The following is a 23741-nucleotide window of genomic DNA, read 5'->3' on the forward strand; positions in this document are numbered from 1 at the left end:
AATATCCAAGATAAGTGAGGGCAATTTTACTGTCTTTATTGGACAATTTTTGCTGAAAGACTATGTTGATAGCTCCCAATTGATTATGGACAAGGAATTGAGATTCCACAAAACCAAACTTGACAGGATAAGAGGGGAAAGACGAGAGAGAGAAGATTTGAAGTTTTTCCTAGAATGGGGGAATCCCATCAGGCATTCGAAAGAGCAAGTGGTCAAGTCATCCAAAATTGCTTTAGTCTTATTGTAGCAATGTTCAGTCTACAGTCTAGATCGAGACTTGTGGTTGAAACAAAATCTCGACCATTTGTTTTGCCATATTTTGGATAAGTGGAATTTTTTTTTGGTAAAGTTTAATTGTGAAACGAACAGTTGAGATTTCTTCTGGACCATAAGTTTCGATCCAAAATTGCTTTAGTCTCATGCACGAGCTTCCATTCCTTCGCCTTACTTTAATGTAAAATGAATTGTTTACCATTATATAAAATGGTGGGGACATCGACCATACTCTTAGAAGATTAAATTCAAGTTTGACACGTGGCTTTTTCATATAAATTTTTGTTAAGATTATATTTCTCAACAATATTAATCAAAATCAGAATCAAAGGTGGACTTGGCTTTTAAAAACTGTTATGCACAGAATCACATGGACAGCCACAACCTCTGCAAGTATACGTTGGAGTCTGGAGTTCAGAGAAGTGCTGGGAGAGAGGGGAGAAATAGTTTTATCATTATTTTATGGGTTATATAATAAATGCATTTACAAAATTTGCATGGATTATTGGAACCAACTAATTAAAAGCTACCACGTGTCATTATTTAGTAACATGAATTGCTATCACGTGCTTAGGTGGCAGCATGCACGTTCAAGCACATCACATCAAGAGATGAATTAGATCCGATGGTGGTGATTGGAAGTGGTGGTCCTAATGAAACACGTGTGATCACGTGTTTAGGGACCGTCCAATCTTTGACCTGATTCACTTTGAAGTTCACGGTCAATATTTTTCAGTTGATTAACCGTTCAGTGTAGAGTACACTTCACGCTATTAAGTCCAATAACTTATTTGACTCTCGCCAATTTCTTTCTCTTTTTCGGGGTTTAGGGTAATAAGTGTCAGTTTGCACGTGCCAAAATCAGATGGGCGTTATAAGGATTCATTGATGTAATCTCGACCTTACTTGGAATGTGCAGGACCATCAAGCCAGTCACTTTGGGCGGTGGGATCGAAATTTCGGTCGAAATTTCGATCTCAACCGTTGAATTATTGATAATCATGTGCATTAAATGCGCAGGATCCAAGCTTTTTCGATGTAATCTTGGCATAATGGAAGAAGACTCCTATAAAGCGAAGAGTAAAAAGGTCCTCAATTTGAATATTTGTCCCTCTAATTTGGTTCGTATAGCAATATTATTATATCGACGTCCAATAGAGGGCGTCAATAAAATCGTATCAGCTCAAACCAACCCAAACTTGCCTTGAGCCCGAGGCTAAGAGCAGGTTTGGGTTACAAACTAATTAGCCATAGCAGGGTCGATAAGATTCAGATTTAGTCCTTAGGCCAACGCAGCCTAACTTTATCCAACTCTATGTTAATTTAGTCAAATTAAATTATATATAAATTTAGTTTGAATAATTATGTAACCAAATATTCAACTAAGTCAATGGATTAGTTCAGTTGACAAACACTAGCAAGACAAGAGTTTGAATCTGACCCATGTATTTTGTTTTGTTTTCAAAGTTAAAAATCAGTATTAGGTCATGGTAAAAACAAGGCTAATTCAATCCCTATCAAAGGTAAATCAAGACAATTTAGGCTTAAAAGAGCCTTGATGAGATGGGGTTTGGTTTGAGGGTTTAGGTCTCTAGGGTGGGATTTCTCCACATGGTAAACACCTAAATGATGTTGGACAAGACTGACGTGACAATCTATCTGTAGTCTTGTGATGGATCGCAGTCATAGTTTACAAAAGAGTATCCGGCGTCTATTTGTCCACTGAATCTCCCACATCTTAGAGGACACACGACGAAGGTGCACCGAGACCACCACCTGATAGGGCTGACCTAGTCCAACCCAACCATCAATATGAAGGTAGTTTTTGAATAGATTCACAATTTTTGTTTTATTAAACAAATCAATCAATATCACCAACAGCCCCTATAGCTCAGTGGTAGAGCGTCAGTCTTGTAAACTGAAGGTCTGTAGTTCGATCCTGCATGGGGGCAATTTTTTGCCATTTTCAATTTTCTTTCTCTAGTCTGAACCCTGAAGCCATCAGAAATCAGCAAATAACATTTCCAGTGTTCCTGAAATGTAGCCAAACAGGCCCCATACTGCCCTACCCGACCAGTCAGGCAAGGAAAGATCAAATCTTTTGCATTTTTATTTGGAACACAAATCTTGATTGGTCCTTGTAGAAAAAAAACTTTCTTGTGAAGAAATTGAACTTATAAGGGATAAACCTATTTGTGCATCGCAATTGGGGCCCGCATGGACTAGGGTAGGTGACCCTAATTGTTGGGTCAATAAGGTAGGGCTCCTCATCATTGGAGCAGTACTCAAAACAAACTCTTAAATTTTGTATACAGATGTTCTTCATTGAGAATGATTTTTGGTTTTGTTAGGTATTTCTGGTGCCCTTGCCAATAGGGTAAGCCAACTTTTAAATTTTGTATACGATAATATGAATCTCCAAAGTCAACTTCCCTTCAATCATTTAATCTACCTTTTCGTTTTAGTTGTGAATGAGCTGTGTTTGCACCAAAGGAAAAAAAAAACTCTAGAATGAGCTGTTGTTAGGAGGATACTTGAAAAATCAAATATCCAGTTGCAATAATCAATTTTTCATACACCTATCCAATGATTGAAGTTTGGTAATCTAATGCAAAAGAGATTTAAGGGTTTCCATCCAATCCAATTGATTATGACTTCGAATTGGCATAATCACAGAGAATAGATTATACTCTATCATCAGAACAACTTTCTCAGGTTTATCCAACTCTAGTTCCAAGTTTGAAACCTGGTTTTAAGAGTGTCAATGGTGCAGTTTTGGGTAGTTTTGATTTGGGCTTTACACTTTCTGTCTGAAAAACCTCATGCCCAAACACAACCCATTTGTAAAATAACAATTTATGTTCGATTTAGTTTCGGTTGAGTTGGCTAATGGTTTGTGTTAACAGTTTGGATTCGGATTGGAACAGCTTTGAGACTATTACAAAATATTGTTATTTACTATCAACAATAAATTTAGAGCAAAAAAATAGAAAGCATTTGAAGTAAAAGGTATTTTGATAGCACTTAATGTAAGTTAAAACTAGAAATATATTAGAAAATTAAAGCTCAAAATTGAACCTATAGATGTATCATAATTGTGGATGCTATTGAATAGAAAACTATATCTTTAAAATCATATCTTAGTAGAAAACTAAGACCTCCGCCTCCCCATCCAAAACAAAAACAAAGAACTAATGGGCTGATGCAAAGCAGCCCAAATAACTTGGGTGTTGCCGCCCTCCCCCCCCCCCCCAGCCCAAAAACAGCCAATTAAGATTCAATTTGGGCTGATTCGGGCTATAACGGCCGAATTGGTTCCATTTTAACAGTTTGGATAGCAAATTGACACCCCTACCTGGATCAATGATTTCAACCCCAGAACTATAGAACTGAATCTGGGTATAAATACTATCTCATAGAATATTTCTTTCAAAAAATTTATTACAATCACTAATAAGTTACTAAACTCTGTCTAAAGCTGGTCTATTTCACGCTGCTGACAAGATATCCATGGTCATCTATCCATGGATATGAAACTGAAAAAAAAATTACTTAAATATGAGATCATCACGGCCAGGTCCAATCCCAATGTAATGAATTGGTACACCAACAAGTTCTTCTATCCTTTCCACATATTTGCGGGCTGCAATTGGAAGGTCAGCATATTCTTTCACTTTAGAGATATCTTCTTGCCAACCAGGTACAACTTCATAATCCACCTGCACATACATAAAGAGAAACAGAATCCATCAACAAGAGAGCAATTAAGAGGTTCAAGCAATATCAAGAAACCAAGAGAGTTAATGAAAATGTAAATAAGCATGCCCCAAACGAATATCCGGTCCTATGACGTACTGTTATTTGCTCAAGCACATTGAGATTTGAAGGGATTGACTTGATTGGCGTGCCATCGGCTAATCTGTAGCCAACCCCCAACTTTATTTCTTTAAGGTCTGTAAGTACATCAAGCTTGGTGAGATTGAGTGAGGAGAAGCCATTAATCTGACAGCAATACTTCAAGGCGACTATGTCAAGCCAGCCACAACGTCGAGGACGATTTGTAGTTGTGCCAAACTCTTTACCCTTCAACCTAAGGCGGTCTCCATCTATATCTAAGACCTCAGTTGGGAAAGGACCTGAACCAACTCTTGTAGTGTAAGCTTTTACCTGCAAGACAATGTTTCAAAATAAAGGTTAGTGACTTCAGTGATGCTATGATGCTCTGGTATTTCACCAATTATAGTGAAAGGATCACTTACCACTCCAATAAGATCACCAAGGACTCTTGGTGCAATGCCAAGCCCAGTACATATCCCACCTGCTGAAGGGCTAGAGGAAGTGACGAATGGGTATGTTCCAAAGTCAATATCCAACATGGTTGCCTGTCCACCCTCAATCAGTATTTTCTTCTTCTGTGAGATGGATTCATTCACAAAAAGTACTGTATCAGCAATATAGGGTTCCAATCGCTCAGCAAACCTCTTGTAGCTGTCCACTTCTTCCCTGAGCATGTTGGGGTCATATTTAAAGTCTTTGAATCTTGAAGCAGCATCTGATAGTAGAAGATCAAGCTTCTGCGGGAAAGTATCCATGTGCCTCAGATCGCCTACTCTGATACCATTCCGAATCATCTTGCTAGAGTAACAAGGCCCAATCCCTCTCTTGGTCGTCCCAATAAATGAATTACCAAGCTCCTCTTCTCTGAGCCCATCTATCTCTTGATGGAAATCAAATAATAGGTGTGCACGATCCGATACCAATATCCTACCCTTACAAGAGACGCCATTAGACTCAAGACCCTCAATTTCTTTGAATAGTCCTGGTAAATGGACCACCACTCCGTTCCCAATAATACAAAGGGTTTCTTCATTGAGGATTCCTGAGGGAACAAGATGAAGGGCAAATTTCTTACCCTCAGAATTGTAAATGGTGTGCCCTGCATTTGCTCCACCCTAACATCAAGAAAGAAATACATTTTCATAATCACATTGAGTAGAAAAACTAAAAAGGATTGGGAGTCCTACCTATTTAGAGACAACAGACTCATTTACTATGTCTACACTATAATAATTCAGAGAATCTCTGTAACGTAATATTCTTAAATAATTTCAACAAACCAAGCCTCTACAAGAATCATAGAAGATAAAAGGGCCAAACTCAATATACCATAAGACACTTGGTTGAAGGACTTGCAAATGTTAGACCTCATATTTTTATGTGGCAACAGTAAGTACTGCTGCATCTTGAATGAAGCATTCCTTCATATACTTACAGTGAGCAGGCATTGTTCTATGAATTTTCTGCATTCATTCTATTGTGGAGTGTGGCCATGTGGGGGCTCTATAAGCTTTTCGCTTGTCTGAAGGACTAGCAGAAATTGGTTTCCCATATTATTTGAATAATCCATGCGAGATTTGTTCAACACTATTTAAATATTCACAAGATATGTGTTCACAAGGAGATTGTAAACCTACTCATAAAACAATTTGCCTTTCAATCTTAAAGCAAAGCTTACTCATTGTCTAACAGTTGAAAATTGAAAACCATTTTTTTTTTGGTATTCCTGACATTATCCAGACATAATTCATGGGCAAACTATTCATGGTTTATCATGAGGGATAAAAAAAAGTGCAGCGTTTTCTAAATAGATGGATAAATGGTAAAACTTGCACTTCTTGTAGGCACTCGAAATTACTGCCTCTGTAGAACGCTGGAGAAATCATAAATTGAAATTAACTTTCCTAGCCATGGGTATACATCAGTGGGGTGAAACTGAGACAACCTGGTGATTTCCTCTTGTGGGAATATAAAGTAATTGATCATATGATTAAATACCTGAATACCATAGCACAAAATCTATTTTTGAAGCTTAGCCAAGCCAGTTACTAGGTAGGTATAGTCATATGAAGAAAGGAGTCTGATAGGCAATTATTGCATCTAGCAGTATCTTATAATTGGATGAGTCCTCTTTGTTCTTCTCAAGGATATGGAGCTTCTGCACAAAATCGTAGCATGTCAAGACTAATGAGACTAGAAAATATAAGATGTGGTACTGGTTATTCCAACATAGCCTCTCACTGAAAGCAGCAGTAGGAAAATGGGATTTTCTTATTGACATGCTTTAAGATGTCAAATAATTTATAAATTTGTTCCCAACACCCACCCCCCTTTTCGTAGTTTAGAACACTCTTTTTCTTTCAGTGACTGGATATAAAATCTGTCAAAAGAACATAATGATAAGTCACTTGCTCACCTTTAGATCATCTTGAAAAGTCATCTGGACCCCTAACTTAAATAATGAATTTTTGGAGATAAAACTAGGGAAATGAAAGAAGATCACCTGTTCTAAATACATCTATAAGGATGCCATTCAGACAATCCCAGAGACAACCCTAAATTAACTGCATCAACTTATGCTGGTCGAATCAGCTTAACGTCTATCAAATATTAGGGTAAAAATATAATTTTGTTTTACATAACTATTCCTCCATCAGTTGTTCACTGCAACTATGAAAACAAGCTGCTGCACAGCGCAAGCAGCTGATGCTGAACCAAGCATCATACGTAAAGCAAGCAATGCACTGTCAAAAAGATGTGGTACTTGGATCATGATTTGCATGTAAATGCAAACCATGTTATAGGAAGGGGTGGCACCCAGCAATTTCACTCTTCACCAATGAGCCATTGATGAGAAATGCAGGGATGGGGACAGGATAATGGAACTTGGTGGGAGATCTCGCGAGATATCTCGGTTTTTTCATAAACCGAGACGAGATCACGGGCGAGATCTGCGAGATGGGATATCTCGCTCGAGATCTCACCATATCTCGCCCCAAATCTTGCCATATCTCGCTGGAATTCTCATTTTTTACCAAATTTTTTGTAGATTTCAGCTAAAGTTTCACTTGCAACTACTCTTAGCACATCTACAACATCAAAGAAAGCTCAATCATCCTCTACTTGTCTTATGAACTTATGCGTTAATGACTTATATAAAACTTCTAACGGTTGTATATTTTTATCATTCTATTCTCGAAAGTTAAGATTGTAATACTCATATGAATGTTATCTTGATGACATTTAAGTTATTTGATGTATTTGATACACATGATTTTCATTTATATGCCTTAAGGTTTTATATTACATGTTATATAACCTTGCATTCTCTAATCCTACAGCATTTCGGTTTCACAATATGGGTAGACTTATAAATCATACTTATGGCTGTTTTCTCACAAATCCAAGGCCACTAGTGTGTTCAAAAGGCATCAAATAGGCTAAATACCAAGTTTTAGCCTAATTGGGACCCTAAAACCCACCGAGATGGGCTACCGAGTTGACGCCCAAAAAATGGCATATCTCGACCGAGATCTCGCCGAGATGGTCGAGATCTCGGTTTTTCATGGTAGCGAGATCTCGCTCAAGAGCGAGATCTCACACCATGAATGGAAGTGATAAAATTGGCTCCACCACATTTTATTGCTACAGAGTTCATATGGTCCATGGCCTGGGAGTTCAAGTGGCCACGCCATTAAGTAGGAGAGGTGAGTTATGTCAATGTTTATGTCATGACGAGGGCATGGTAATCATGGAGTCTAGAATTGAAGGGATCGAAGTTCACCAATTGTGAAGGTTGAGGAGTCCAAGGAGAAATGTAGGGGAAGGAGGAGGTGTGCAACGTAGAAAATTGATACTTTCCAAACAAAATCACCAAAGAAGAATAAAACAGCTGTTTTTACACTTTAATATTGAACAATGGAAGGATCATCGAGATGGAGAGAAGTGTAAAAGTCATTGTGATAGTGGTCACAACCCCATAGAATAATACAACTGATCAGTATGACAAGACATGCTAGTCACTCTTATATCAAAGAACAGATTATCAGCAACAAAACTCAATGACTCATGCATTTCATAATATGAAGCACCATTCCGAAGAAGAACAAGAAGAGGCTTCTTCTACAACATCAGTAAAAAAAATATTTAAAAGAAAAAAAGCCTAAAAATAGGGACTCAGTTGGGCAAATCAGAAAGTAGTAGACTTAAACAAGTGGAAAGAGAACGGGATATACCTGACAGCGAGCAACAATATTGAAATGCCCAGCCAAGATATCAACAAGCTTCCCTTTTCCCTCATCACCCCATTGAGAACCCAAAACACCCGAAACTTGACTAAGCGATCCAATTCGTTTCGGCAAATCATCTGTCTTCACAGCCACTTCCACTGGAGATGAAGGAGTCACAGCTTTGGCAGAGCATACAATCTGCCGAAAGGTTGTGGAAGCAGAAGGAAGTTGCAGAGCAGTCCTCTCGCCTCCGACCTTTCCATTAAAGAAGCTCTTCTGGGGAACCGAGATAAGGTTCGAGTCAAGTTTCAATCCAGAAAGACTCATGATGTAGGAGGTTTCAGTCCCTTTCTGTAGCTCAGAGCCTCAAACAAACAAATAGCCAAGTCAGTAACTTCTGGAAAGGTTCATGTACTCAAGGGTAGTGAAATGTAAAGTAATGGTAAGATTTTGGCCAACAGAAACAGGAAAAGGAATGAATTGGAAATGCGACCCCGTTAGTTACATGTCCGTTCCATGTTAAAGTTAAAGGATGCACTTAAATAACGGTCTAAGTTAACAGTTCTTCTGGCACAAAAGAACGAGTTATACATGTTTGCTAAAATGGTTTGTTCTTTTGTTTCTTCAAGAACGAACACGAGAGAATAGCGGTCTGAAGAACAGTTTTTGCAGAACATATAAGACATATTTTATCAGGGGAACAGAAACTTGATAAAATGAACAACAACATGTCAAGTTCATAGTTAGGATCAACCTAGGATATTCAGGGTCTGTGTTAGGGTTTTAAAAAGCCCGGCCCGGCCTGGCCCAACCCAACCCCACCCTGTTGCAACCCTACTTCAAACATTAGATGGCCCCCCAAGCATAGAAGATATTTGACCATCCTAGCAAAATTCGGCAAGCAGTTCACAGTCCAATAGAAGACACTGAATTTTTCCCCAACCTTGATGGGTGTGTGCAAACTTCAAATAACAGAGTTATTCCTACCATATTAAATTAGTCACAGTTGGATTCCATTTCTAGGAAAAGAAAAGTGAAATTTTTCCATGATTCAAATTTGCACTGAGCTCTTGCTAATGGCACAAACCTGAAACTACCCAATCCTAGTGCCTCAACCAAAATTCTGGGACCCATGGATTCAGGGTTTTTGTCCCTGAGCCTATGCATTTTTCCAGAGTGACATGAATGATCGTTCATGGATCAGCAAACCATTTGGTCTCAGTTGAACTGATACATTTTAATCTTACTCATTTGTTTCAAGATCTGGTTAGTGTAGATTAAGCTCATCAGCAATTAAATGATATAAAAATTATACTCATGGATTTGGAACATTGCAGAATTGGAAAATTTTGGAAAGAGTTTTTTTTCCTTTTACATCCTAATACCTTGCCATATAAGACCAATGAGTGAATGACTGACCCAATCAAATGTAGTTAAGACAGGGGGAGAGGGAAACTTCATTCAAGTATGTATATAAACTGCTAAAAATTAAATGGGATCATACCATAGTTTGAGAGTCCAAAAGATAAAACAGACAACATGCAATTTAAAAGTTTAAATCTTTCTAGTGCAGGACTAAAGAGAATAAAATGAAAACTTATAAACTGAGGAATTATCATAGATATGCCTGTACCAAAGTTCAAACCAAGTGTTTTATCAAACATTAATTTCAGATTCTACATTATATTCCAAAGTCCAGAACCTGTTCAAGAATGAAAAATCCAAGCATCATATATCAAGGAAACATATCAATGACAGTGTATCACATATAGAGGATTGAACTGCAGTTTCTGATTATATAAGAATCAGCCATATTACATATAGCATTGAAATTTAAGTATTTAGCTACTGTTCCTGAATAATAGCAATTCATGAGAAATAAGCTCTTTTTTTCTTTTCTTTTCTTTTCTTTTTTGGTATAAATGATTTGTGAGAAGTAGGTGGATTTTTAGGACTGTAAAATTAAACTACAGTTCCATATATATATATATATGGGGGATGGGGACTATTACATATACCAGAGGGAGCATTGAACCCGTGCACTAAGAGGTGCCAGTCATTACCGACTGATTATGGTTCCATATTATTATTAGACTCCAATCACAAATTGCATTTAGATAACAAATTTGCTAAGATCAAGTACAAAATCCGTCAAATGTACTACATATAGTGTCGCTTCATGATCCTGACAGATTCACAGAGGGAACCATGTCCACCCACAAGACGCAATAAATTCACTCCCACCAGGAACCACTATACTATGAAAACAAAAGTAGCACATCAGATTAATATCAGGGACTTTTTACTAAAACACACGAATAAGGAAATTTAACTCATAGAAAAGACAAAAACATTAAGATTAACTGTAGATGAAAAAGTCTGCAGAGACGGAGAATCAAGAGCACTATGGAAGTACGAAAATGGGCATACAAGTTACACAAGAACTACAATTTCACGACCTCAGATTTCCAAAAGAATGGATTGACAACAACTAACCTACTGTACATCCATGACATGCACATGTATTTATAGCATTAAGGAGTAGGGACACGTTTTATTGTAAAAATTGGAAATTCGTCAATGAAAAAAAAAAACCGGAGAACCCTACCAGAAGTGAGAAAACCCTAGTTCGAATTTGTCTTAATTTTGGTTCAAAGGTCGATTGCAAGCTTTGGACTGGCATTTGGCCTTGTTTAGGGGATCGTTAGAGAAAAAACTATCAATCATACAGAAATTAACGAAAATAATACAAGAAGAGAAACAGTGAGACTGTTTACCTTATCCGGCGCCGGAGCTGTAAGCCCTGGGCTTCGTAAGAAGCAAAAGTTGCAACTGCGGCTGGCTATGTAGATAGCTAGCTACGAGCCTACGACAAGAAGACTCCGTTCTCCGTTCTCTCGATATCGAAGACTGAAGCTTGAAGATGGAATGTGAATTCCAAAGCTTTTAAAATAATATCTTGTAACAGATTCTCTAACATCTGTTGCAGCCGTGTCTCGGTGTTTGGCTATAAGGAATCGCAGTCGTTCAGGCTTTTGTTTCCACTTTCTGAACTCCAACGCATGCTCGTGGATATGTCAGTCCATATCTCTTTCCATTATAATAAGATTCTAAAATTCTCCATGCACAAGAGGAAAGAACGGCATTTGTTTCAAACCTTTTCTTTCTCCCCCTTCCTTTTTACCAGACTTTAAAAAAAAAAAAAAACAAAACAAAAATTAGGAATTATTATTAACGTCCCTTCTTTTCTTTGGTAAGAAATATTAATATCCTTATCCCAGTATTAATAAAAATAAAAAAAGCGGGTTTGTACCAAAATAAAAAATTGTCCCTTTCATGTTTTTTATCGAAACCCTAAACAGTTACTTGGTTAAGCAAACTTTGTGGGGTGGGTTTGAGCGGCGGCGATTGTGTTGATCAAGGGCGCCTCTCTCATATATGTAGACCTGGAAATGGATATTTGAAATCCGCCTTTGAATTTGTATTCGTATTCATTTAAGGGTATTCCTATCCAAAATATTTATTACCAGAAAAAATATCCGTATCCGTCCGTTAAGCAACCGGATTCGGATTCGGATAATTGCTTATCGGATCAGATAAATATCCGGATAATTTTTTTTCCGGATAAAGTAAAGTATTTAACATTTTTTCTTTAAAAATAGATGATAATCGGATTCAGATACCGGTAATCGGATTCGGATAGCGGTATTCAGTAATAGAAAATTAGAAATTTATAATAAAAAATGTAAAAAAGTGACAATTATCAATCGATAATTGGATATTTTATGGGACCGGATTATTATCGGATATCCGATAAAGTTTCGAATTCGGATGTCTTCTTTAAATTTTTGTCGGATTCGGATTCGGATAGTGAACTTGCTAATCCGATTCGGATTCGGATACACCCGATACATGTCGCTTTAGATTTTGGCGCGAAACACGTCAGCAATTTCCCGCCAAAAGACGAGTATATAGCTTGCGACCTTCCCCTCCCGCCAAATTGTGTTCACTTCTTTGATCTCCTCTTCCCTCCTGCGCTCCTTCGCTCCTTCGCTATGGATTCCTCCAGATTTTCTCAAACAATCAAAGTTTCATCAGAAGCGAAGCCATCAACATTACCATCAAATCTCGATGGCTTGAAGTCCAAGAACGTCGACCTAAAATCCGTTTCTTTTAATGGAGTCCAAGCGTCGGTTCATGATCAGTGGAGTTCGAAAACTCCTGAGAAGCCAATACAAGTCCCTCGGAGAACACGGACCAGAGGTTCTGTTGCTTTTTCAGTAAAACAAGTGAAAGAGTTCGCGAAAGGACTGCAGACACCGCTTAAAGAAGGCCACTCTGATAGACAAGATCAAATCAGATCGAATGCAAGAGTTTTATCCGACAAAAGATTGAAGCTTTCGGAATCAACTGCTGGTTTAGTGGGTAGATCTTCCAAAAGTGGAGTATCCATGAAGCTGCCCAGCAAGTAAGATCTTAGTTCCTTCTGCCTGTCACTGTTTCCAGAATCGAAGTCAATATGTTTCAATGCAGGTATTAATCATCTTTTAGTTTTTCGTTGGGAATTCAGGTACGAGTTACTGGGTCAGTTCTTTGATAGCATGGAAAGTTCGATTCGGCTGCTTCGATTGAAGGGGTCGATGTCTACTTTCACCAACATTTGCTCAAAGATCGAATCACTAACTGACAGGTAGGCTCTGGCCCTTCAATAGATCGCTTGAGAGAATGGAAAATCCCTAATTTATTAGCTGATGATCTCTATTGTTATTGTTTCTTCATCTTTCCTCTCTCTTTTTCTGTTTTAATTATGAGTTACGTTAAGAGAGTAAACCCTAGGTTCCGATTTTATGTGCTTATGTTGTTACTTTTATACATGTTTTTTTCAGGAGGTTTTCTTTTGCCCATTTAGCTCAAATAAAGTACTTGTTACCTGAAGCTGTTTCAATAGAGAAGGTTTTGTTGCAAGATGAGCAAACCCTCTGTATGAAGCCAGAGCTTCAAGTTACCTTGATATCCAATGCATTCAAAAATGATAAGAAGCAAAAAGAGGGACCTGAGTACTTGAGTTTGAGGAGGGTGTTCCGAGAGCGGATTTTTAGTTTCTCCCATGCTCATCCTGAGGTACAAGTTGGTTTGTTTGTTTTTCTTTTTTTCTTTTTTCTTTCTTTCTCGCAAAGCAACCACATCCTGATTTTGGGATTTAATTTCTTTTTGCATTTGCGGTCTGATTGCTTTGATTTCTTTGTCTGATTATATCTGCTGTTTACTCTGTCCAATTGATCACAAGATTGTTATTCCTTGTCCTACGAATAATTTTCTTTTTCTTGTTTCGCCAAAGATCAAAGTTCTATTAATAATTAGATACTACTTGAAATGCATATTTGTTCATCTTCTTTTTTTTATTGGCCTTCTTGATATAAGGACCAGCTTCTTTAAGAAATTAAGGGTTAATGTTTTTTATGAGACTGTTAAAATTATATGCTCAAATGCACGAATTGGTGCGTGAGCAAGTGTTGTTTAGTTAACAGAAATCTAACCATACCTTTGGACTTCATGTTTTGGTGCCTAATAGTTTTGGACAATTTTTTTTTTTGGGTTTTATAATTATTATATTTTTCTACTAATTGAATGATAAGTGATAGTTTTGGACCTAATTAATAATATCCTTCTTGAGAAAGTTCTGCAATATCTTAAAGATTCAAAAAATGTTGCCATCCTGCATGGGTCCGTGCTCTTATCATAGTAGTATGATTTTTTTAATGACAAGATAGTAAGTTTGTGGTTGTGTTAGCTTTAGTGAAGCAGTCAATGCATATTACAAACATTTTTTATTTTTATTTTTTTACATTGCAGTTAAGTTGGTTTACTGTTTTAGGTTTTATTCTTTTGTAACATCATATCTTATGTCAAGTTAACAATTTACATATCTTCTATAGGAGGATGAAGTTCCAGAGGAAACATTGCCAGAGCCCTTTAACCAAACAAAAGAGAAAGTACTCTCAACCACAATCTCTGCCAGGAAAACCTCATTGCCCAATGAGACATCATCTAATGCTCTTCCCCAGCCTCCAGCAGTTGCCTCTCACCTGGCCAAGTCTTTCCAGAGGCGCTTCTCTCATAAAGTTTTCCCCAAATTATCTGATGATGTTCCCAGTCTTTCTGCTCTGCCACTGTCAATTGCCTGCCCCAAAGAATGTTCTTCCAACGAAGAAACCCTCGCGAATGTTGCTCCACCTCTTGGATGTTCTTCAAAGTCTACCAGTAAAAAGTTATCAAGATTCTGTGCTTCATCAGTTGTTGAATCGTCTCCCAGTACTGTAAGACAGTGTAAAGAGATGGAGCCAATGAACAGTGAGGACCACTCACCATCAGAAATTGCTGGTACTCAGGGTACTCCTGCAAAACTAATCTTAACTCCTTCCAGGCTGGTGAGTATCACTCCAGTATTACAGACACCAAAGAGATGTAGTATGAGTCCAGATGATGACTTCAACACTCCGTGCAAATTAATAAAGCGGCGGCCCAGGTCATTGAAATTTGACACCCCTGTAAAGAATGAAAGACCTGATGATGAGTTAGATGTAAGGGAGCAGGCAATGGTTGAGCCAGATATTGATTTTCTTCCAGAGTCTCTTTTAGAATCCGTAAGTCCTTTAAAAGCTTGTGGGTTTGATATCATTAATTTTCCTTGGGACTCCCCATTTGCATAAAAGGAATTCCAATGTTAGGCTGACTTAAGTGAACTAGTTACCGTTTAATTTTAATGTTTTTCAGAGTGTTGTCTCTACTGATCTTAGTATAAGCCTGTCAACTTTGCAAGGAAATAACCAACATGGTTTCTTGCAGATACGAGAGAAAGAGAGGAAGGCAATGGAGGAATTGGATACAGGTGTGTCACAAGCAAAGTGGAGGCGACAGATGATTGCATGCCTACCTAAGCTGTTTGACATGATCCTCCTCATATTTCAGTCCATTACTCGCTCTGTTATGACAAAGGAAGAGCTAATGCACAAGATAATTGCTAGCCATTGTGATATAATTGATAGAAGTAAGATGTTGATTATTAAGAATGAAAGAAATTGGAAGATCTACTGAAGCTTCAATTAAGCTAAATCTCCTTGGTTTCTCTTTTCAGGAGAAGTTGAAGAACAGTTGAAATTATTAGAGGAATTTACTCCTGATTGGATTTCCAGCAAGGTGGCAGCCAGTGGAGATTATCTCATCTGGTAAGTCCCTTCAAATGTTGGATCATGTCCTATTTTTGGTTTGTGTGAGCTTCTGCACCATATGGAATCTCTTGAATCATGGTGAAGAGGCATTTATTTGTCATTTTTATATTAGGTTCTCCATGTTCAAAAGTTCAATTGGATCTTATTGCAGATTCTTTAGTATTTCTCCACATTTAGTTAAAAGAAAATTTGAAACAGTTAGTGACATCTCTACGGGTGTTTTGTGCAGTGTTGATAAGAATTCAAGCCCTGAATTGATCCGTTCAAGACTTGCAGAAGCGGAGTAAGAGATGGTAGAGAAATGTAAATATCTCTTCAAGCTGTGTCTGTCATCAGGGAAATTGAACTGTGGCTCTAAAACATAGAGATGATATCGATGGAAAGGAAGTCTCCCAGCAGCCATCGCCAAATCTAAGCTTCCTTTTTCGTTACTCAATTATTTTTTTGCCACAAGGTCTACAGTTTTTCCCATGTTTTGTTATTCATATAGAAAGTAAGTCTTGAGAAAGCCTTTTGAATTTCTTGAGGGGGAATTGGCTTGGTTCAGACTTCATTGTAAATATCGCCTCCTCTTGTTTTTCTGCAGTTACTGATGCTAAGTTTTGCATCTAATCATATCAATATAGCTGTATTTGAAAGAAATATTGGCTTATCATTCTTAAAAGTGAACCACATTAACAGTAACTTGGCCAATAAAAGTTGCAGTAAGCATGCTATACTTTACAACCAAGAGATTTTGTGCATGGTAATGTTTTGGTTTTGTTTGCACCTCTGAACTTTCAGTTTGTCATATCAAACAGATAGAAATTCTTCTTTTAATGCAGTCAAGAGCAAATATTGTCTATCAAGAAATAAATAAACCTGTGGGAATCAATAATGGAATGCTTGCTAAGGGAGATTAAATTAAGCCTTCTTATGGTTGAATTATGTTTTTGATCCTTTAGAACTGGTTATTGCTACAGTTGGCAGTTAAGGAAGACATGACAGCTAAAGCAGGGGCAAGAATGCAAGATAGCTGAACTATGACCAAGAAAGAAAACTTATGAAAATTATTATTCTAGATTGTTGTCCTCAAAAGATCTGTTGATGGTGCTGCAACAATTAAGAAAGCTGCAAGTTGAGAATGAAAAGGCCATTAGGGTGTCTAACAGCACAACTTTGGGAGATCAAAATTTTCAAAAATGCATTTGGTAACACTTTTTGAAGAAGTCTTTGTCTAAAACTCATGTTTTCATGTTGAATACCATTCTTTGGGTTAACACATACTGAATAGATTTCCAATTGGATCCACAATACAAAATTTTAGTTTTCAAGGAAGGCAATGGGGGCAGGAGAGCCAAGTAAAGGGACTTGCAATTAGAGGTAGGGGGTTGGTTTTGTGAGATTTTCACTGTTAGGACTATTTTACCAAGTTATTGTTCCTTCAACTTACATGTTTCACAAATTCATCTTCCAAACCATTTTTCTTATTCGTTCGTTCTTCAATAATGAAAGAATAAATCGTGTTAATAAATACTTATCATCTGTTCTTTTGTTCTCTGAAAAGAAGAAAAAAAACCATCGAAAGTGTTCTTCGAGGTCCCCAAATCCTCATGTTTTTGGCACTATTATAATTTTCAAATTTCAAAATTTTCTTTTGATAAATAAATTTCTAAAATACATCATAATGATCAAGACCAAATCAAAATGTTAACATTGGTAGATTAAGTATAGTAGATTATTTAGAGACAATACTTTTTCGCCTCCAAATAAGTATTAACAAGGCAACATAAGGACGGAAAATCCAAGAGATTTGGAGCAATCACCGTGCTCTACCATCTCTCTTAACTAAGCCTAATACTAGGGCTATAGAAGTGTCTACTAGTCTTATTGGGTCTTGTGTATCACGGACAAATCCATGTAATTGTGTAATGATTTTCTTTTTTCATTTAAAAAAAAAACCAATGTCAATTTTTATTTATTTATTTAATTTGGATATATATCTTGCTGACGCCCAAGTGGCAATCTCATCCAATCACTGTTTGACTAAAATGCCCCTAATCGTTGTCCTTATTTGCGAGTTTTATCTTTCGCCCAGAGCGCTCAATATATCCATGAAGGCATGAACCATGAGTCCATGATCATCCACCATCATCATATCAGCAATAGCTCCATCTCTGCCTCCTTTCTAGTTTCAGCAACGTTGCTTTGTTCAATTATTGAGAAACAAAGATGAAGATCATGGTTGCTGTAAAACGGGTCATTGACTACGCAGTCAAGATTCGAGTGAAGCCTGACAAGGTAACCCAAAACCTAACTTTGAATTTTAACTAGTTCTTCATCGTCAATTCGTGATCGTCGTTTGCACTGAATTGATTGGGTTTTTTGTGTCTGCAATCGAAAAACAAATTAGACTGGTGTTGAAACGACAAACGTGAAGATGTCAATGAACCCATTCTGCGAGATAGCTCTGGAAGAAGCCCTTCGAATCAAAGAGGCGGGATTGGCTTCTGAGGTGATCGCCGTCAGCATGGGACCTGCCCAGTGCGTTGACACTCTTCGGACGGGTCTTGCCATGGGAGCTGATAGGGCCATCCATGTCGATACTCCTTCCTTACTCTATCCTCTCTCGGTCGCCAAGATTCTTAAATCGCTTGTCGACTCTGAGAAACCCGGTCTTCTCATCCTCGGTAAACAGGTCCATCAATTCGTCTCTAGAATGAACTTTTTTTTCTTCTTTTCTCGAGAAATAGGTTTTGAGCTGAATTTTGATCTGAAAATAGATCTACTGTAGTTGGGTTTTGAAGCAATTTAATGATAACATTTTCTGTTGATAAGAATTAGGTGGAAAGGGGAAATATGTATGCAGTTGCATTTATGGGCTCCTTTGTGATTGTTTGTGTTCTAGTGCAGGCTATCGATGATGATTGCAATCAAACAGGGCAGATGGTGGCTGGGCTGCTCAAATGGCCACAGGGTACTTTTGCTTCAAAGGTTTGATTTTGATCCAGTATATAAATACCTAAATGCGTGGTTTCTTCTTTGTTTGGGAGCAGGGGATAAAGCCAAGAAGATTCTTGAGATCATCTTTTGGGTTCGATTTTATCTTCCTTTGTGCTGCATATTAGTTTCTGCATTTTGTTTGCAAGAAAGAAACTCAAGCACTGAGTGTTCACTTTTTATTCTATAAAGGCTTCAGCCAATTTACAGAATACTGAGAGGAAAAGCTATTCTTGCTTATAATAACTAGGTTTTTGTAGCAAAACTATCTTAACTGTATATACAATTTCTTAATCACAGTACACACTTGTTACTCATCTCCTACTTCATGTAATGATTTATGCAATCCCCAATTCTTACTGGCTGCTAAATTCTGGAGATTTTCTTAATGCTGGATGCCTCAACTGCATATAATTAGAAGAGTTCTCGGGAATCTTCTTTTTATTAAATAATCAGAGGGTGGTGTGGGATTGAAAATAGTTGCAAAAGGAGCTTTTATTGGGTAAGATTTGTAAATGTAATTTGATTACTGGTTAGATGGATAAGATAGATCGACCTCTAAGGTTTGTAGGTTGCTACTTGCTTGGAGAGTAGACACAGAAGCAGGTTAATCTACTGATTAATTGCTTCCAATTAAGTGGTCAATAGTGCATTGATGTTATCATTTCACTTGGCAAAGCCTTATGAACCTTTTATTTGTTAGAAATTCTTCGGGTGAACAAGAAACAGACTGATATCATTCAATCTTTTCAATGTTTTAGGTATCTAATTATGGCCCCCATTGGTTTGGTTCAAAGGTCATATCCCTCGCCACTCTCTTACCCTTTGGAGAGCCCTAAACACTGCCTTACCAACCCAGTCATTCCTTGCTACCCGCCACATCCCTGTGAACCTAAATTGCATTCTTTGCTGGAATAGCCCTGAGGACATCGAACACTTGTTTTTCTCTTGCCCTTTCTCCAGTGCTCTTTGGAGAAAAGCCCTTAACTTCATTTAGCCCTGCTGTCGTCGATCATTTGGGTTCATTAAGGACTGGTCTTGGGTTTTGAGTAACTTCTCAGGTACCTCTATTTGTGACCGAATAGGCAGGCTTGTTTTTGGGGCTTCAGTCCACCATCTGTGGTGGGAGCGAAACCTTCGGCGCTGGACTTCTAAATCCCGATCCATTGATGCTATTTGGAATGCTATTTATTTTGATGTATCCTCTAAAATTTCTGTTTTTCCCTCCCCCCTCGGTTGTTGACTCCCCAAGGAACAGACTCATTGTTGTTGCCTGGGGCCTCAACTCCCAAATCCATTCTTCCCCTTGATCCTTTGCCCGTGGATCTTTCTTTGTAATTGTCTTGTCTTTAATGATTAATTATTCATCCAAAAAAAAAAATTTATGTTTCTTTTATCTTAATTTATGAATCAATAAAATTTAATTGAGGTTTCATACATCTAAAAATGCAACTGGATGTTGGGATATTCGAGCTGAAAGTGTTTTGGTTTCTCATCTATTAATACTTGTTTGCTGTTTTCTGGTAGGTTGTAATCGACAAAGAGAAGCAGGTTGCAACAGTGGACAGGGAGGTGGATGAAGGTCTTGAGACTTTGTGTTTAGATTTACCAGCAGTAATCACGTAAATATCAGATGCCCTTCACTCTCATATTAGTATGCACATTTCACTTTTTTACTTTTGTCTTTCTTCAGAATCTGAACTCTGCCTGTGTTAACCATGTAAAAATTTCTTTAACAAGTTGGTCCAATACATATGAGCAATTATATTTGGTAGATTTTGTTTCATTTTAATGCTTCCAGCATCAGGATTACTCAGGTAGATAGAAAACATGAAATTGGAATTGAAGACTCTACATCTGAAATAAGGAAAGATGCTACATCATGTTTTCTCTTTCAATATGTAAAATTAGAAGACTATCTCTATTCTCAGGCCAGTATACATTCAGGTTGCAACAAAGATGGATTGGAATAAGATTAGTCATTTTGGAAACCAAAAATGGGATATTGGGTTGTGTATTATGTTTCTGAGTTTCATTGATCATAGGGCTCAAAAAATGACATACATGCTGTTTGAAAAAAGAAATTCTTATTTCATTCTCAGAACATGTCCCAGATTAGCCAACCCCATCTAATTGAAATAAGGCTATATACTTGTTGTGTGATAACATTTAGGGGTGTAATTTTCCCATTCTGAAAATCTCTTTGTTTTTTTCCCCCAAATTCAATTTCCCTCAAACTGTTCTTCCTGTCTTATGCTGCTCTGCAACATTGTGTTGATGATCGGTCTAAACTCACTAAACATTGTGTATTATATCCATCCCACACATTGGACAGAAGATCAGAATATTCCAGCAGTCAAGGTGAACTTAAATGACAGACCAGGGCACATATGAAGCATAAAATCTGGTCAAATGGGTGAACTAGGGTAGGAGAATGGTACCTTTAATGTATGGAGGTTATCCAATTAGTAACAATTCATTTGACTGTTTAGTACCAAAATTACTTCAATTGAAGGCTTGGTGAATGGAGTTAAAACTCACAAGTGTCACAGTAAAACGTAGCCTGTTATACTTGATAAGATAGAAGGACTGAAATGATTAACTTGAATACCTATGGCAGAATCCAGCCATGGTATACTACTGGAACTTAGGTTGATGCCTAGAGGTAGAGATAACACTAGAGGCTCACTTGACTATCTGGGAAAAAAAAGAAGCACAAAATCTAAAATTAGAAAGAGAAATATACACACACTGACCCAAAAGGAAATCTGACTACTGGCTGGGGCTAAAACTGATACCAATTGGAAGCTTAAATTCAAATTTAGATAGGTTCAATTTAAGTTTTTTGTCTGATCACAGCCTATGCTACTGATGCTGCGATGATTAGTCTTAGTCCTCTATCACAGACACAATCCACGCATTTCGTGTGCCACAAATAATACTAGAATTGGGACTGATAGAAGCAAAGATCAAAGTAGAACAAACTTGTTAAACTCTGTGGTAGGCACTTAAGAATTGGTATCTACAAAACAAATAATTTATTGTCGTTTCTTTCTTTATTATATGGAAGGATGTTAGATTTAAAAAGAAAAAAAAAGTAATACAGTGAATTGTTTTTTTAATGAAATTTAAGCCTGTTGAGTAGTAAATAGATATGCTCTCTTTGGAGCTTTATCTTATATTACTTCCGTTCATCCTTGGTGTTTGCTTTTTGGAGCTTGTTTTGAGAGCAGTCTACTGATTTTCTCATCATTGATGGTTATGTTTGTGCAATGCCTTTTGAACACCTTTCTACTTTTGGAAGGGAAAAAAGAGGTTTTGTTCTTCATTTTGGCCACGTCTTCATGATATTTGCTAGAAAAAGGAGACCTGATAATTGCATGTTTTAGTTCAATTTCATTATGGGGGGATGTTTAATGGTTTGCACTTGTAATCATATGTGGCTGAGCACTTACTCTCTTCTTTTGTTGTTGCCTTGTTTGGTTGGGGTTGGGGATATTTGTTCCATGATCCAGCACGGATTTGAGATTGAACCAGCCAAGATACGCAACACTTCCCAACATAATGAAAGCAAAATCGAAGGTTATCAAGAAGGTTACTCCTGCAGAGCTGAATGTGGAAATCAAGTCTGATTTGGAGACTGTTCAAGTAACTGAACCCCCAAAGAGGAAAGCTGGGGTTATTGTTTCCTCAGTCGATGAACTAATCGACAAACTGAAAAACGAAGCCCGTGTCATTTAATTGTTACTCATCCTTATTGAAGCTGTTCAATGAGTCACTTCACGTCACTTTACATGTTAAAGGGTTTCTTCTTCTATAGAACCCTTTTAGTGATCAGTTGTTAATATAATGTATCGTTTCTTCTTTTACAGAACCCTTTTATTGGTCAGTTAGCTGTTCTGTAGGACTCATCTCTGCAACTTGGACTGTTTCTCTAGCATCACCACAACAGGGCAATGTACCATCCACTAGAACATCCAAATCGGCTTGTTAGCTGTATTAAGGTGGTGATCAAATCTAAAGCTGAAACCGTTTCAGAATGTGAAAACCACAGTGGTAAAAGATAACCAGCCAAGGTTCTTTTCAGGGTTGCACGTTGTTGAAGTTGCAGGGATTGAGAATGAACTAGAGTTATGTTTCTGCTCCAGGTCAAGCTTATACTGGAGACCTTTATATCTAAATTGAAGCTTGGAAGAGCTTCACAGTGACACATTGCGGGAATTGCAACTGGGAATCTTAAAATGTTCTTCTTCCTCCCTCTCACCGTCACCAGGACCACCACGTTTAGTGTTGGTTTCTGCTTGTTGATCATCTTGTATTATTTTTAATATGATAAAAATAAAACAATTTATATTCTTGGATTTAAATAAAGTGTCAACTCTCTCATTTATTCTCTTTTTAGGAAAGAGTTTCTATATAGTCCACATTTTTTGTTTTTGGGTAATGAACTTCATTCAAACAAGAGAGAATCGAGCTACAGCCGAGGAGTCCAACTCAATCATAGAAAGGATTCAAGGAGAGGAAATAGGTCAGATTATTTCGCTCGCCAAAGATAGTGCCTTCTAAAATAGGGTGTTTGCGCATGAGTTGCTTTCTCTACAAATGTGTTGGGCTTTACAATTGAAAATTTATAATTTGGATAGTAGATATCATCTAGACCTTGTGTTTCATGGTCATTTACCGCATTGATCAAATCAACACAGTATGATTCTCAAATCACCATATCATAACCTTCCCCCAAATTATAAAGCAAACCATCTCTGGCTTTGGCTTCGAAAACGGATTGGGCCTGGGCTGGTTTTGAAATAGCAAGTACACATTGCCCATCTATGTTTCTGATTATAAAGCCCAACCTACAACCACTTCTACTTCCCTTCGTTGCAGCATCGGAGTTTAGTTTTACCCAACCACCAATTTTTACCCAACCACAAATTGGTGGTTTCCAATCCAACTCTCTCCTTCTGATGCAACTCTATTTAGTCGACATCGTAAACCAAGAAGTTAGAATTCAAGTAAATTTCACCCAAAAAAATTGAATTCAAGTTAAATTAATAAGTGGTGCCTAACAACCTTGTCTTATAATAATAAGACACGTTGATGCATGTGTGTGGTGCACGAGCGAAGATGGTGTACCATTCAAACACGCATGCATGTACTTAGATTTTATTAGTGCTTTGCAAAATCTGAGAAAACA

The 23741-nt window shown here is 37.5% G+C and overlaps 3 protein-coding genes and 1 non-coding gene across 4 annotated transcripts; 3 read left to right on the top strand and 1 right to left on the bottom strand.

Moving 5' to 3' along the window:
- The first annotated feature begins 2153 nt into the window (after positions 1-2153).
- TRNAT-UGU (transfer RNA threonine (anticodon UGU)) lies at positions 2154-2225 on the top strand. Its single transcript has one exon. It is a non-coding gene; the product is annotated as a tRNA-Thr (tRNA).
- Positions 2226-3617: 1392 nt separating this feature from the next.
- LOC149003241 (adenylosuccinate synthetase, chloroplastic-like) lies at positions 3618-11479 on the bottom strand. Its single transcript, XM_089137757.1, has 5 exons — positions 11117-11479; positions 8346-8704; positions 4533-5225; positions 4129-4440; positions 3618-3992 (listed from the first exon to the last, which is right to left on the bottom strand). Exons 2-5 carry the CDS (start codon positions 8664-8666, stop codon positions 3822-3824), a joined length of 1497 nt encoding a protein of 498 aa, XP_088993883.1. The 5' UTR covers positions 8667-8704; positions 11117-11479; the 3' UTR covers positions 3618-3821.
- Positions 11480-12364: 885 nt separating this feature from the next.
- On the top strand, positions 12365-16411 carry LOC149003242 (CDT1-like protein a, chloroplastic). Its single transcript, XM_089138688.1, has 7 exons — positions 12365-12807; positions 12910-13029; positions 13226-13460; positions 14276-14983; positions 15186-15387; positions 15475-15565; positions 15798-16411. The coding sequence occupies exons 1-7, from the start codon at positions 12395-12397 to the stop codon at positions 15853-15855; spliced, it is 1827 nt and encodes a 608-aa protein (XP_088994814.1). The 5' UTR covers positions 12365-12394; the 3' UTR covers positions 15856-16411.
- Positions 16412-17648: 1237 nt separating this feature from the next.
- On the top strand, positions 17649-22948 carry LOC149003243 (electron transfer flavoprotein subunit beta, mitochondrial-like). Its single transcript, XM_089138013.1, has 5 exons — positions 17649-17848; positions 17961-18245; positions 18461-18541; positions 20075-20169; positions 22063-22948. The coding sequence occupies exons 1-5, from the start codon at positions 17780-17782 to the stop codon at positions 22286-22288; spliced, it is 756 nt and encodes a 251-aa protein (XP_088994139.1). The 5' UTR covers positions 17649-17779; the 3' UTR covers positions 22289-22948.
- The last annotated feature ends 793 nt before the right edge of the window (positions 22949-23741 follow it).

Source organism: Hakea prostrata, chromosome 10, assembly GCF_041222555.1.
Source record: "Hakea prostrata isolate BN-2017 chromosome 10, UWA_Hpros_2, whole genome shotgun sequence".
Taxonomy (NCBI): domain Eukaryota; kingdom Viridiplantae; phylum Streptophyta; class Magnoliopsida; order Proteales; family Proteaceae; genus Hakea; species Hakea prostrata.